The sequence below is a fragment of the Electrophorus electricus genome, chromosome 1, assembly GCF_041902795.1.
Source record: "Electrophorus electricus isolate QZ-2024a chromosome 1, ASM4190279v1, whole genome shotgun sequence".
Lineage (NCBI taxonomy): Eukaryota > Metazoa > Chordata > Actinopteri > Gymnotiformes > Gymnotidae > Electrophorus > Electrophorus electricus.
The window spans coordinates 34,024,810-34,040,344 of record NC_137497.1 but is presented as its reverse complement, the minus strand read 5'-3'; the positions used below and the strand labels follow the sequence as shown (position 1 = coordinate 34,040,344).

At 40.8% G+C, this 15,535-nt stretch overlaps 2 protein-coding genes and 1 long non-coding RNA gene across 17 annotated transcripts in view; 1 reads left to right on the top strand and 2 right to left on the bottom strand.

Moving 5' to 3' along the window:
- Positions 1 to 36: 36 nt before the first annotated feature.
- zp3d.2 (zona pellucida glycoprotein 3d tandem duplicate 2) lies at positions 37 to 2,761 on the bottom strand. Of its 7 annotated transcripts, none has more exons than XM_035526321.2 (9): positions 2,581 to 2,753; positions 2,374 to 2,480; positions 1,839 to 1,942; positions 1,578 to 1,723; positions 1,291 to 1,465; positions 1,090 to 1,198; positions 885 to 973; positions 686 to 759; positions 37 to 359 (listed from the first exon to the last, which is right to left on the bottom strand). In XM_035526321.2, exons 4-9 carry the CDS (start codon positions 1,651 to 1,653, stop codon positions 199 to 201), a joined length of 684 nt encoding a protein of 227 aa, XP_035382214.1. In that variant the 5' UTR covers positions 1,654 to 1,723; positions 1,839 to 1,942; positions 2,374 to 2,480; positions 2,581 to 2,753; the 3' UTR covers positions 37 to 198. The 7 variants fall into 7 exon arrangements, with proteins under 7 accessions (XP_035382214.1, XP_035382215.1, XP_026861132.2 ...); XM_035526322.2 differs by having other exon boundaries at positions 1,578 to 1,713; XM_027005331.3 differs by lacking the exon at positions 1,578 to 1,723 and having other exon boundaries at positions 2,581 to 2,761.
- Positions 2,762 to 2,798: 37 nt separating this feature from the next.
- LOC113574418 (uncharacterized) lies at positions 2,799 to 14,450 on the top strand. Of its 5 annotated transcripts, none has more exons than XR_014124279.1 (4): positions 2,799 to 2,934; positions 3,808 to 3,926; positions 6,062 to 6,202; positions 14,311 to 14,450. It is a non-coding gene; the product is annotated as an uncharacterized LOC113574418 (long non-coding RNA). The 5 variants fall into 5 exon arrangements; XR_014124281.1 differs by lacking the exon at positions 14,311 to 14,450 and adding an exon at positions 9,661 to 9,730; XR_014124282.1 differs by lacking the exon at positions 14,311 to 14,450 and adding an exon at positions 9,458 to 9,534.
- The window catches only part of dyrk1b (dual-specificity tyrosine-(Y)-phosphorylation regulated kinase 1B), a 40,115-nt gene continuing 34,204 nt past the window's right edge, over positions 9,625 to 15,535 (bottom strand). For all 5 annotated transcript variants that reach the window (XM_027005327.3, XM_027005324.3, XM_027005325.3 and 2 more), the window contains exon 11: positions 9,625 to 15,062. In XM_027005327.3, coding sequence (XP_026861128.2) covers positions 14,316 to 15,062 — 747 coding nt within the window. In that variant the 3' untranslated portion in view covers positions 9,625 to 14,315. The remainder of the gene's footprint in view (positions 15,063 to 15,535) is intronic.

Below are 15,535 nucleotides of genomic sequence, written 5' to 3'. Positions count from 1 at the left end.
CAAAACCATTTTGACTTTCCTACTACAGGTTCCACACTGTGATACTGAGCATCTGCAATAAGTGGAAAAGAGTTGAAGAACTAAGAAGAAAATCAGAAAAGATTGAACTGGTTTTCAGATTTTTATTAAGCTTTGATTAGCATCAAACCCTTCAGTGTCACTAGATCCAATGATTTGGATCCACAATCCTATTAGCCCTCAGTTCAACCCAAACATCTCCTTGAACACATGTGACTCATTTGTTTGCCATTCTGGCACTGCACTCAGGCGATTCTCCCATGCGATCGCAGTGTCTCCGTCCCCAGCATCCTCTTCTCCAGTCATGGACCAGCTCTCGCTACTGATGGTTTTGTTGAATGCTATGGACAAAGATTGATCAGATGCAGGAACTCGTCTTATTCTACATTTTTTCCTGCTCCCGCACTGAACTCCCACCTTCGGTCGTGAATGTAAAGCCCACTGGGTAAAAAAAATTCAGATACACCCTGACGCTAATACCCATTATTAAAAGTTACAGCTAGAAATGCATTATGTACAAAAATTTAATTTCTTAATTCAGCGAGAGACTAATGACTCAATCATCAAATTTCACATTTCCAATTTTTGCTCAAATTAATAAAATTTCCAGATTACTGCAATACACAAAACTACAAAATAAAAAGAGGCATGTAAGGGCATCCCTCACCAATGGGGGCACTATAGAGACATGTTGAGCTGCAGCAAGAGCAGACTGTGTTGAAACCGTAGAGCTCTTCCCATCTACAGATAAAATAGAACACTGAGCTAAGCAAGGCCTTGAAAAAAAATTTGCAAATTCACTAATAGTCAAAACACCAGTAATAGTAAAAAAAAAAAAGAGAAAAAAACCTCAATTCTAGTTATACCTGTTTTTGTTTTGGTTACAAGTACAGAACTTGGAAGTTGCTGTTGGAATTTCACTCTTGACAGACATTTCACAATGCATGTACAGATGCTATTGCAAATGGAGACAAAACACAATAAGAAAATCCATAAGGAGAGGACCTTCCAGCACAGACAAAACCAGAATCAGAACATCAGGTACCGTCCTCTACATCATTACATCATTACCTTTGTAAGGCTTCCTTGGAACACAAAGGCTTCCACAGAAAACCTCACAACATTCTTCGTGCTCTCTATGAATCTTGACCGACTATTGTTCTTGCTATCAATTATGCACCTGGGGGGAGGGGGCAAGGTGTTGGTCAGCAACAGCTACAAACCTGCAATTGCATTACCTGCTGTTGGGATGCAAACAGAAATAGCTTTTACCCATAGTTGTCTATGATGATAACTTGTGGCATGGAGAAGAGAGAGCTGTTCATGTTCACATGGCAGGAATGCACAAACAACCTTTCACCTTCTGCGACAGAGGGAACCTTGGCTTCAAAGTACATGGGGTGACCGATGGTGTAACCCTCAGAGGGGGATAGCCTGTTCCACTGGGCTAAATAAATACATACATTTTAAAAGGAGACCAACACAAACGCACAACCTAAGTTAAAGGAATGTTACATATAAAAACATTGACTTTTGAAGATCAGTCTTTGTGGTCTCACCTGTAAAATGCAATTTAGTCAACCTTCCCATTGGAAAGCTAGCTAACATCATGCAGTTTAGCTCCTCATGTGACATGCCATTCAATGATTCAGCCAAAATGCAGAGACATCTGATTCAGGTGTCTCTGGTCTGGAGCTAAAATGCACTGGAAGGTGGTTATGAGGGGGTTTGTTCTAGCCACAATCAGCTTTAGTTAATTTTAGATTTTTAAAAACAAACAACCCCCTCCCCCCCCATTTAGGACCAAAACATGTTTTTACCATCGCATGGTGTCAGTGTGATGCTACCCTTGGTTTTCATGGGCTTGAAAAGTCGCTGTGTTTCAATATATGGCAGAAAACCAATTTTGTAAGAGTAGTGGAATCTGTAATAAGATAGATTTATGTCAGGATGGACACAGTTTAATAATCCGCTTTGCTTTAAAAGGATGTACATATGCTGACCTGTCACCCTTGTGTAACAGGTGGGCTTTATGTAATCTTGACGATATGAGATTTACCCTTGAACAAGTGTTCAGTGTGTTCGTGCAAGAAACAAAACAGCACGTTTCTCAACAGAGAACGACCGTTTTGAGGGTAAAACGGCGAGCACTAGCACTCCAACACAAACTAACGGATCTGCTCCTCTTACCATGGCCAACCAATCAAACCCAACACGCGTTTTTGCAACAACTTTAAGCCTCATGTTCAATGGTTGCTGTGAAACGCCCATCCACTAGTTTGCCCATCTTAAGCAAGCCGAGAGGGTTTGTCGGTATCGTAACAACCTCAGCTACACTGCAAATCAGGGACTTACCTGTTGAAATGACACTGTATAAGGACATAGACACTTCTCATCGACCCCTTAGTCGCAACGAGGGTGTAGTGGAGTGTGTTCGAATACACCAATTTGTTATTTATTATCTGTGTTCAAAAACAACCTTAATCACTTAATAGTACTATTTATTTCATGAACTAAAAGGGATTAACTCGAAACAAATTAATTGTAAATTGTTAAACTCACCTCCCTTTTGGTACCGCATCAGCGCATATCAAAATAAAAGAAAATATAGTGCTTTGCCGATCTGCTTATATTACATGTTTCAAGTTTCACTTCATACTGCGGTACCCCAGATCCCAAAATGAATTTGGGAACTTTTACGCGCATTTCCTTCGAGTCACATACTACGCGTACTCGAGGGCTTCGATTCACTGGACTTTGGATCGATGTGCGCAATCGCGCAGGGACGAGCACTTTCTTTATGTTCTCTGATAGTTGTACGTGGCCTGGTCTACCTGCTGGTGAAAACTGATCTTTGTTTAGAAGGGGAAGTCTAGAATGCTGAAACACTGGAAGATGTAAATATGGCGAATCAAGGTACTTCTTGTTCTTTTCGTATTCTGTTAGGAGTACAATCGATCTTTTCGTAGGCTCTGATATGCTGAAAAAGTAAGGTGACAAAAGCCTTGTGCTGCTGGCGTTCAAGCTTTTTTTCACGCATGGAGATGAAGAAAGCAAACCCATTAATATACATGCCGAAGGAAAACCCAAACCCATAACACTTTTAAGAGACGCTAGAAACATTTACCAACACACAGTATGGATCAACGAGATGTATCCCACAATGCAATGGAACTTTCGCAACACCTGTTTGATCAGCCCTAGAACATGACATGCCTCGATTTCGTCTGTAGCTCTAGTGCTTCAAGCAGACCGCATTTATTTCTTGTCGATATAGCCTTTTAAGTTATATGCAGTTCCGTGAAAGCGTTTGCCTCTGTTTGAATTTGTGCATATTTTCCACATTATATTTAGTCTGGTTTTATAGTGCATTGTAGGACCATCCAGACAAGTCTGGCAGGAAAAGTTTGGTACTTCTTTCATTGTGTTTAGTGTGCAAGGTAGCAATTATACAATCTTCTGGTCTGAAAAGTGTGATAATGAAACCAAACGGAAGAATCAGTTAGGATCAGTAATCAATAGCCTAACCAGTTTGAGTAGGCTTGTTTGACATAAGCTGCTTCTGGCCTTGGTGGTCAGTGAGAGTATCTGGATGCAGCCGGGGGAGTAGTTGACAGTCATCATGTTGGACAGTTTTACCTGCCGCACCCCAACGTAAACTGGCAGATCTTGTGGGATGGATACAAATCTAAAAAAATTCTTTAAAGAATATAAAATAAAACTTTGTATGTCTGCATAATAAACACACACTAAATATTTTTAATTGTCTGCATGCTGTATTAACTGCAGTTTATGGTGGAGATTCTAGCCAATGGGGATTAAGCTCTGTTGCCATCAAGTCATCTCTCGGCTCACGCATACAGGTGAATAGCAACTGAGACCTGCAACTGCCTTGTTCTCACTGTGATGTAAGTAAAACCAAAAAATAAGAACAACTAACTGGCATGCTAATGCACCTGCACCATACTAAGTCAGGTTGGTCTGCAGATCACTGCTTCAGTTAATGAGCAGCCCTGATCTGCTCCAGTCCTGCATAATCAAAATCTTGGGGCCTTCATATTAGTGAATTTACCAGCACACAGGTTGTCCAGAAGAAATCTGGATGTATATTAGTCCCAAAAAAAATTCAAAGCCATTTTTTAAGGCTCCACTGAACAACGATTGCAGCCATACTATTGAAATGGAGGAAGTTTGGAAGGTGTCAATCTTCCTAGGAGTTGATGTTCTCCTAAAATCTAATCTGGTGTAAAATCATGCAGGAAGTGACAAAAAATAACAAAATATCAAGAGCAGCTAAAGAACTGTAGGCTTGTCTTGCTTCAGCTAAATTCAATGTTCATGAGTCAATTGTCAGAAAAACACTGGGCAAAAATGGGATCTCTGGCAGAATAGCACATTGCTAACCAAGACAAAGATAAATGCACATCTCAAGTTCACCAAGAAACACCTAAGTGATCCTCCTGAGTTCTCGAACAACATGTTATGGAGAGATTAATCTAAAGTGGAGCTTTTTGCCTATTATATCTGGCAAGAACATGACACTTTTTCCGAAGATCCTCCATACCAACTGTGAAACTTGGATGTGGTAGAGTGATGGTTTGGAAAATCCTTGCTCTCAATGAGAGAATTGTCAATTTTGCTCCTTATGAGAATTCCAGAATATCAGGTCATCTGTCTGTGAGCTAAAGCTGATGTGCAGGTGTATGATCCAACAAGACAAAGATCCAAAACACACAAGCAAGTCTATGTCACTGGTTTAAAAATAAGACGTTAAAATATAATGGGTGGGCAGTTGCATTTTTACACAGAGCAATTAGTTGTTGAATGACTTTCGCATTGCATTTTTTATTCTCTTATGGTGCCTTTTGTGCATTGTTGGATCTTGGTTTAAGATGTAATGCAAAACCAAGTGCATTGCACCAATGTGCATTGTTTGAAATATGCATAAATTCAGGAATTCAGACAGAGGGCAAACACTTTCACAGCACTATATACACACACAAAATAAATGGCAATGCTGATATACAGATTTACTTTTGGTTACATTTTTAAATCGTTCTTAAATTCATATAGGCCTACTTGTTTCTAACCATCTTTAGAAATACCCAGTATTGTAGGTTAGAGCAAATAATACTTTACATTTTTCAACACGAACTCCTCCAGCCACAGAATAGAGTGGAAAATATTAGAATAGATCACTTTTGGGGCTGATGTGACATGACTGTGTTTACAGTGACTTTGTTATAGGCAATTTCTAAATGCAGACCATCAAACGGATTGCTGAAGCCAATGCTCATTATCAGGGCATGGAGATTTCAGTTGGCTTCTGCTGTAACTTTTAGATTATTATTATTTTGGTCATTTAAATAATTCCATATTACCTGACCTCATCAATAAGATTCACCTGCTGTTCCTCTTCAAACATCCTATTCATGATCGCATCCCTACAGTTTTGTCATTTCCGTCCCTGCTACATCACTGTCTTCAGATTACATACCTACCTAAACTCCTCACAATTAGTTACTGAAGAGTAGCTGTCACTTACCTCACATACACCCCCCCCCCCCACCATGCTATTGGTGTCAATACTAGATAAAGATTCCATTTCATGTACTCATCACAAAAAGACGTAATAAGAGAATTATTTGCTTTGTTGATAAAAGCAATGTTTTGAAGTCTGAATAAAGTCATTCTTAATAGCTGCAAATGAGTATTTCATAAGTTCCAGAGATCTCTGGCCTTATTTGGGTAGTTACACTTGAGAAGACAGAATTTGCAGAACTGTCAGAGAGTGAAATTATTTAGATCTGGTTATCAAGGAGGCCCTCTCCACCCAGCAGGTTCATGCTGAGCACATATTCTTCTTTAGTACCCACTGCCTCTTTGGCCTCCAGAGTAGTGTTCCCTAAATTCTCAGGCTTCTTGGCTAGAGTGATGTCACTCAATGATTTCCCCTTTATAGGAGCCTCATCTTTCCACTCTCTGAGAACTTGTAGTTTCCCAGGATGGCTCTAGTCACTTCTTCCTCTCTTTTACTCTACAGGAAGCTTCACCTTCCCAGCATGTGATGCCACCTTGTCAATAGGTCAGTCTCCATCCCCTTGCTGACCATGTCTTCTGTCCAGGATAGCTCCTCCATCTCTAGAGCAGGATCATGCTCATCTGCAGTTCCATCTCCCATCATGTAAGTGCTCATGTTCTCCTAATGCTCTTACTGCTCACCAGCACTTGCTCAACATGGAAAATAGAGGCCAATTAAAATAGAAAAAGTAAACTGAGCAGCTAACCTAAAATGTAGTGGCATCATAATGTGAATAGTGTTCTCAAATTATAACAACTGTGTCTTGTACATAACTTATTTAAATCCACTGCCTGACATCAGGTATCACAAGTACAAACAGAGACATTACCATCAAGCTCCTCCCACCTGATGAAGCCAGATTAATCAAGGCCTCAGGTGCTTCCCAGTGTGATGGGGGAAATTATTGACAAAGCATTTCACTTATGAAGAATCACATTAAACCTGTTAATCACCTGCTTACTGCTTTACTGTAGGTGCAGGACTTGTTTATAGGAGTTGCAGTGATGTTTCCAACCAATACTGTACAGTGCAGAATGAAGTGTTATAACCATATGTTCATTATAAACATTTTACAGAATGGGAAAGAAATTGCTTTGGAATTATTTTGGGGGAATAAAAAGGCATCAAGTGAAAACCAAAGAATATTCCACTGCCTTAAAACAAACTGGGACAGGCTTCCCATTGTCTTGCTGTCCTCCGTGCACTAAAAACTGATTCAGTTGATTTACCCATTTCTATATAAATAAATAAATGTTGCTTTATTCTCAGTGAAGAATGTATGTTTGCTATTCAGTAAGGGCTTTATTTAGCAAATACTATATTGGACACAGTCACATTTTTGAAATGTTTAAGTTCCACACAACCTTTGGACTAAAACAAAATTGTAAGCTTGTTTCTGATTCAGGATATTGTGTTACTGGATTATAGTCTTTGTTCATTACACTTAAAACAAGTAAAGATTGCAGTCCTATGCGATATACACTACATGGACAAACGTACTGGGACACACCTCTTAAACATTGAATCCAGGTGTTTCATTCAGTCCAATTGCCACAGGTGTATAAAATCAAGCACCTAGCCATGCAGTTTGCCACAAACATTTGTGAAAGAATGGGTTGTTCTAAAGAGCTCACTGAATTTGAGAGTGGTACTGTAATAGGATGCCACCATTGCACCATCAGTTTGAGAAATTTCTTCCCTCTGAGATTTTCCATGATCAACTGTGAGTGGTATTATTGAAAAGTGGCAGCATTTAGGAACCTCAACCATGAAGTGGCAGACTATGTAAAGTTACAGAACAGGGTGTGTAAAAGGTTGCCAATGCTCTGCTGACTCAGTAACTGCAGACTTCCACATCTCTGGCATTAACATTAGCACAAAAACTGTGCCAGGCACATTATGGCATGGGCGTCCATGGGTGAGCAGCTGCATGCAAGCCTTACAGCACAAAGCACAATGCCAGTTGTTGGATTGAGTGGTGTAAAGCATGCTGCCACTGGACTCTGGACCAGTGGAAACGTATTCTATGGAGTGACAAATCATGCTTCTCTATCTAGTAGTATGATGGATGAGTCTGGGTTTAGTGCATAAAGCAAGGTCCATAAAAATATGGTTGTGAGAATTCGATTGGCCCACACACAGCCCTGACCTCATCCCAATCAAACACATTTGGGATGAACTAGAATGGAGGTTGCAAGCCACCTCACAAATGCTCCCTAACCCTACACTACAAAATCTTGTAGGAAGCCTTCCCAGAAGAGTGGAAGCTTCAAAGGGGAAACTACCATCTCCATATTAATGCCTGTAGTTTTGGAAAGGGAGGTCGTCAATGCTCCTGTAGATGTGTCACAAAACCTTAGTCTTTATAGTGTATTTTCTATGTAATGCCAATTAGGATTAATTGATATAATTATTTGACTACAATTAGTCGTGTACTAAAGGGATGTAAAACTACTGCCCCAGCAACAATAAAAAAAACCCAGAATCGCTGATGACATCTGGACGTGGACTCTTGTCCCTCGACAGCTTGGAAGTACATAGAGCGCATAACGTTCGTCTGCTGTTTCTCCCACTTTAGTGTAGTTCGTGCATAAATGATTAACAAAACGATTGTTTCTAAAAGCTCAACATGGATAACAGTCAAATGTTAAACAATACCATTTTGTTATAGTAATGAAATCTAGAGAAATTGGAAATAAAAGATTATATCGAGCCTCTAAACTGGCGAGGTAGTTACGGATGCTGGGAATACCGATTATACAGACACTGGATGGGTAGTATTAGGGGCACAGCCCTAATAAGCCCTTCTGGCCTGTAAACAAGGTTACTGGAACACATGACCTGATCGTTCACTGTCTTTAGAGAAAACATCAATTTATTTCAGCCGTAACTCACTTTGAGTCGAATGTTTTCTGGATACTGTATAGGCTTTAATACTCATACGTATTTCTTTATCACTGAGGAACTATCGCATTCATTCAGGTCGTCCTGGAAGTAACGGAGCGGAGCGACACACCGGATCCTCATTTTCCAAGTAGAAATGATAAAATGCACTCCTGTATCAGATTAAAAATTTGTTAAGGCGCACTGTAATCTTCCTGTACCTACCCCATAACTAGGGGGCAAACGCTGGGTGCCTTTGGAGAAATGAACAAACACGTATTTTTTGCGCCACTGCAATGAGTTAATTACATACTTTTTAAAACTTCAGACACGAACTACGTTCCCTTCCCGCGGTTCCCTAAGCAGTGCCCATAGACTCTATAGTATACCCCAGTCTAATCACGCTGTGTGGGCCAAAGCTACTGTAATTCATTAAATCCCTTCATTCGGAATGGCCTCTAACGTCATTACGCGTCACGACTTTTTTCCTTCTCTTGACAACTGGGCAATTTGTTCCCTTATTTGCCAATGTGGCTAGCTACTGAACTTTATCACCTACGTAACGTTGACCTTATATTTTCTACATAAAATGAATGGCTAGTTGGCTAAAGAGCCAATATTTACCTTAATTACATTGGCTAACAGCTAAAAGTCAACATGCTAAATTTGTATTCTGGAGGATTTGGCATCTTTCCAGGAACAGTTTACTTCTACTTAATGTATTTTTCTAAAGCATAATTCTTGAAACATTAAAAGCACGCACATTCTCGTTTATTTTCTGTTCTCGGATAATTAGCCAGCCAGCAGCCTCAACTCTCCATCTGATCTTGAGGCAATCAATGATGGATCAGTACATTTTCGTATCAATTTCCTGCTTAACGATAAACTCTTATACACTAACCCCCTGTAGTTTGACATTTCGTCGGCTGGGAATCTCCCTTAATGGCCGAGTTGATAGTACTTTCCACTTTGCAGGAACAACTAGGGTGACTGGATTGCGATCTTGACAGCATCGCGAACAACTGACGAAGCTCACAGTGGCTTCTTTCCCATCATTTTATTTTACGTAGGCTATACTTTCAAACCATTTTAGTTTGACTCCATGCACTAATATGATAAAATAAATACTTAAAAAACTGCAATAGCATCAAATAATGCAAACTTTATTTGGCTTGCAGGGCAGGAATGTCCAACTTTGCTCCTAAAGGACTACAGCCCTACACTATTCAGATCCAACCAGCTCTGAAGCCACTGCACATTACACTCAAGTGTGTATCCAAGGCTGAACACAGTAATGCAGTGATTGTCAACCCAATCCTCTTGTCCCACAGGACAGTTTACATTTTCTACCTAGCTCCAAACACACCTGAACCTGAGCCATTAAAACACTGATTATTTGGAACAGGTATGCTGGGAGCTAGGCTATAGCAAAAACATAGACCAGCTTGTGGACCCAGAGGACTGGGTTTAGCCTTGCTCACAATGCAGTAATGTGCTCCTTGGGCCAGTGACTCCCCTTCCTAGGGATTCACTGGCTTGCAAGTGATTTTTTTTTTCACTCACACACCTGATTCAACATGATTAAATATCTTGCTGCTGTTAAATTCAGTGTGATAGAACAGGGAAAAGGCGAGCAATCTTTAGCCATGCTCCTCCTACATCACGGAAGGATACACAAGTCCTGTTCTCTCTCTCCATTTGCTCATGATACAGATCTCATTTTATTTTATTTTTTAAAGCAGTGGGCATTTTCTGCGCCACTTTCCAACATCTCTGTGGCCACCATGCAACCCCACTGAGCACTGCTGAAGGTCATATTTTTAAATATAAAAAAAAATCACATGTAATGGCACATGTGGAGATTAATGTCCACATTTCTTTGCACCAAAGTGCTAGCGAGAGCTAGCCTATGCCCTTTTCACCTTTTCAGCTCATTCCTCAACCGCTGATGTATGCCTTTCCAAGCACACATCCGTTCACACCAACATCAGATACGAGTTGAAGGTGAAGATGAACTGAGGCAAGCCAAAAGCCACAAAAGCAGAATAGAGCTGGGTTTACCAAAAGCACCATAACACAAAGAGCATCGTTAAATGATGGAGCAAGTAATACACCGAACGCACTCTCATTTAAGACAATCTCGACACTATGGTGCTTTTGGGAAACAGGGCTCTGAGCATTAAGGCTTGTAATGAGAGCACAACCATGGTGCTCATCTTGCAAGGAGAACAATGAAACATGCAGTGCAGGGTTCTCCAGGATCATGATGGAGGAACACTGCTGTAAGACATGGCTGGAGACTTCTACATAATGCTGAGTAGGACAGTGCAGGACTCCCAGGAACTACTTTTGGCAACTTAGGCCACTGTAAGCCCCTCCCTTACACCTTATGTTAACAATTTTTTAAAAGTTTATAGAAGGGTGTGAGTTTATAGTACAAATGACAAAAAAGTTGATGTTGGCTTACCGATCAGAAATTTGCCCTTGGTTCCACTGCGTGTGCGCACCAGACTCATGTGCTCTATACATGAAGCCTTTTATTTTAGTAAATGTCCTTTCCTTTGGAACTTCGAAATTCACCAAGTACTTAAACTTGTGTTGGTAGTCAGGATGAGTAGTGCAAGATCAGCCTTATTAACTAAATCAGTATTTTATCCTTCAGGAATTCTATTTTCAAAAAACAAGCAACCAACCAACCAATCCCAAAATAAAAAGCAAAACAAAAACAAACAAACAACAAAAAATAAACAAAAAAACCACTGCAAACATACATACAAATTATATATCAATATTCCTAATATTTTTACCACACTGTTTGGGGGTAAACAGAGGTATAAAATTGGCACACAAGAAATGTGAATTACAACACTTTCTCTAGGGTCAGTGTTGAGTAAACTACATATCTTTTGAGTACATCTTAGAAGCTCTAAAAACAGTGAGAAATTAAAGTATTTCTAAAACAGTTGTCAATCTACTAGTGTATTTCATCAGAGGCAGTTGTTGAGTAGAGATGAGATGTCCAGCTTTTCTGAGGTCTGTTCCCAAATTTATGTGGAAAATCTGACCACCAAAACCATAACTTGGTGGATACCAAGATCCACATTTCAGAAACATCACATATTACAACTCGGATTTCACCACTTTTGAACTGCTCACAAATATTTTGGGGTGCTTGTACCAAATACCTCGCGATGCAATGTCAGTGTGATCAACTTCTCCTAAACATAGGATTAGAGGCAACTTTCTCTTTAATAGAGAAACCAAAAAACTGATGATGTGATAATACTTCAGACATGATGTTCTCATGAAGGATGACGTTGAGAAAATACAAAGTAAAGAAGCCGTAACGGCCGATTACAAGTTTTAACCGGGTATTAACAACGTAAAGGACAGCAGTCATCATCACTGACGTGAGGAGAGTAAGGTAGTTTTGCAGGTCCTGTTGCCTTCAAGATCGCAGGTTTGAATCCCAGTTGCAAGAAGCAGCCTTGAGAGAAAGACATTTCATCCTACCATTGCTTAACCGTTAATTGGATGAAGCATGAATGCTATGTACACAAATTACAATGGATGAAGATGTCATCAGTTAATTAAATATACGGCATTGGTCAGTCATACTGAGGCTTGCTTCAAATATGAAGTTCTCACAAGGATTGAATTGTAGTGGATTTCTACACAATTACATGAGGCTTGATTTTTAGCTATACATATAATTTACCCCTGCTCAAACTCTAAACCCATCCTGTTCCACTCTGTCCAGTGGCTGACCAGTAAATCGAGGCACTTGTTTAATACCATGTTTCCGTTACATAATAGAAATGTCAAGCTTTCACCTGTACCAAGAAAGAATGTAAACAAAAAAACAGCAGAAAACAGATTCATTTTTTTCTTTTTTTTTCTTGTTAAATAGTAATAAATACATGAGATGCAGTGGTTTTAATTTTCCATTTTTTTCTGAAGCAGGAGGGTTAAAAAGTTTTTTATTCATTTATTTTTATTTATTTATTTATTTATTTTATTTATTTATCTGTTTGTTTTCTTTAGCAGCAATCCGAACATGGTTGAGAGTGGAGATAGCAGCCGAGAGAAAAGTAGTTCTTTTTTTTTTTTTCCTTTTTTTTGTTGACTTGATGGCAAACAGCACTCACAGAGTGTCGCAGAGGAGGAAGGAGGGAGAGAGAGGACAGATATGAGGGGGAGAGAAAGCGTGCAAGAGAGAGAGAGAGAGCGAGAGAAAGAGAGCGAGGAGGCAGGAGATGACGACAAAGCAGGAGGGCATGAGAGTCTCCTTCATATTTCTGGATTCTACACCCCTGCTTCCCTCACCCATCTCCTCTTCCTTCCAACACAAATAACAGGCCAGGAAGAAAATAAAAATAAGAAGCTATAGAGAGAGATAGAAAAAGCAAGACACAGAAGGGGAGGAGGAGGAGGAGGGAGGAAGGGGGATAAGAACGATATGGAGGGAGAGAGCAAGATTTGGCTTAGCATATCCAGAGTTAATACAAATGTGTTCTCATTGTTTTCTGTCCAAAACAAAAGTGAGTAAGAAAAGGAGAGAAAGAGAGACAGAGGGAAAAAAAATCAAGAGAAGGGGTGAGAAAGTCTGGTAAGATGGTGAAGAAGGCAGACTATTTTTTTTAAACAAACAACAAGGAAGCATTTTGGTTTTCCTTCTGGCCGAGTGTTTCGTTGTTTTTCAGGACTTTCCTGTATCACTTCCTCCTTTCTGTAAAGATTAGCTAGGTCCCCCTGATCAGAGCAGCTCACGTCGACAATGGTTCCACCTCCTCCTCCTCGCGGTGCTTTTCTCACCGTGTTGTGACTACGGTTTTTGTCATTTGCTTTATTTTATTCATAAGATTTGTTTCATAGTTTGAGATATATAAGCCAGTGTGTCAAGCGAGAAAAAAAAGACTGGAAACATAAAAAAACACTAAACGAACGACAACAAAAAAACAAAACAAAATCAAAAACAAACAAACAGAAAAAAAAAAACCCAACAAAAGTAACAAAAAAGTGTCTGTGTAAGTCATGGGGTGAGAAAATTGTCAAATGAAAAACAACTCAATCCCATTTTGTTTGCTTGTTTTTGTGTATGTATATGTCCCTTAAAAACAAAAGAAAAAAACTATAAATAAAATAACATTGAATAAATAAACCCAGAAAAAGCACCCACCTCTTAGCTCTCTTCCCGATCCCTCCATTTCTCTCCTTCTGTAGTGATTCTTAATAAATTAAAAATGTACAATTACCACTAAACTTCAGGAAAGAAAAATAAACTAAACAAACAAAAATAGACCCCCCCCCCCCCCCCCAATACCAGAACCTTTCCTCCCCGTCTCCTTCTGCTGTCCTTGAGCACAGACTCCAAGCCAAAATACTCCATCTTGGGGACCTCAGAGCAGAAAACAGAACAAATATCCAACAAAAAACAACAAAAAAAAAATCTCGCTGCAAACCTATCTTTAAATCACATAAAATCCAATAATATAAGAATTACAATAAAAACAAACTTTCTGATACTTTCTGTTCTGACTGCTTCACCCCTTCTCCACTTATCCTTCCAAAAAAAAGTTCTAGGTTTTCCCCTTCTCTTTCCCCTCGACCCCATGCAAAACAGAAAATAAAACCAAAACAAAAACAAACAAACAAAAATCCTTTAATATTTCACAAGTTTTTCTCTGTAATTCTGTTGTGTGGCCATATGTGTCAGAATGTTTTATGTGTTCTACATGTGTGTGTTTGTGTGCATTTGTGTATGTGGTGTTTTTAATCATTTATGTTTTTGTTAAAATTTTTTGTATGGCTTTTGGAATTTGTTCAAGATTTATCAAGAGTTGGCTGCACTCTGGCCGCTGCCCCCCCCACTTCCACACACGCCCATCATGATGGACTCTTCCGAATCTGGTCTCACCCCGCCACCCCTGGGCGGGGCACTGGTCAGCATCCCGCCCCCTACCCCGACGCTTCCCTGGGGCGGGTTGTTATTGTTGTTGCCGGGGTAACACGGGGGGATGTACCCCAGGCCGGAGGCAGGCACCATGCTGTCCTGGGCGGCTGGGGTTTGGGCCAGCTGCTGCTGCGAGGAGCCCGCCGGCGGCTGGGGGACCAGGGCCGTTCTAGTCCGAAACGCAGAGAGGCCCAGGTGGATGTTGGAGGAGCCATACTGACTGGAGTCCAGGCTCGATGGGGGAGGCTGCACGATGGAAGACTGGGCCAGGTGGTGGTGGTGGGTGAGACTGAGCTCGATGCTGTCCTGCATCTGGGGTGAGGAGACGGGCATGAGAGCCTGTCCTTGCGGGCCCTGGGGCGTCTGGCCCTGTGCCTGGCTCTGCTGCTGCTGGGCTGGCTGCTGGCGGAGCTGCCGGCCATTGCCGTGGTGCCCGCCATAGACTGGGTGGGGGTGGTGGGGCTCCATCATGCCCCCCACGTTGCCGAGGAAGTGGCGTGAGTGCTGCGAGGCGCTGGGCTTGTGCAGGAGGAGCTGCGGGTATGGGCCGTCGCCACCGCTGTTCGACAGCGGACCCATGCCCCCTTCGCCCCCAGGCCAGATACGGAGCTGCTGCTGTGACGGCGCCTGGGTGGGGCGGGAGTGAGAGACACAAGGAGGAGAGGTGAGTGGGAGCCATCATCCAGCCCTTTGTGTCACAAACTGCATAGTATAACTATAAGGATTGCACAATAACCACTGTCTTCCAATACTACCATAGCAGAAGGCTGCTATATGCTAATGAGCCAATTCCTTTACCAGTTTCCTTTTACTGTGTGTGCTGTGAGCATCCTGACTACTTTCAACAGCATTGGTGTTCTGCTGGCATTTTGAACAGTCCGGCATTCCCATGAGCCACCATAATCCACTGTGTTAATGCATTATAAAAACAAACTAGAACCAAAACTATTCCATTTTACCTCGTTACTTCATGGACTCGGTCCACAAATGTATAAGACAAAATTGTGTTTTTTTGTTTTTTTTTTTCTTTTCTGAAATTCTCCAACAGGCTCTAAAACAAGAAAATGTATCCCAAAATAGCCTTTGATTTCCTTTTTCAT

What these genes read in the sequence shown, in the direction of transcription:
- zp3d.2 (XM_027005331.3), bottom strand. Translation starts at nt 2,414, where the DNA reads ATGAGAAGTGTCTATGTCCTTATACAGTGTCATTTCAACAG. An exon ending in CACACTGACACCATGCGATG is followed by an intron (nt 1,466 to 1,838) that starts GTAAAAACATGT and finishes GTATTTATTTAG; the next exon opens with CCCAGTGGAACAGGCTATCC. An exon ending in TCTCTATAGTGCCCCCATTG is followed by an intron (nt 360 to 685) that starts GTGAGGGATGCC and finishes CTTTGTCCATAG; the next exon opens with CATTCAACAAAACCATCAGT.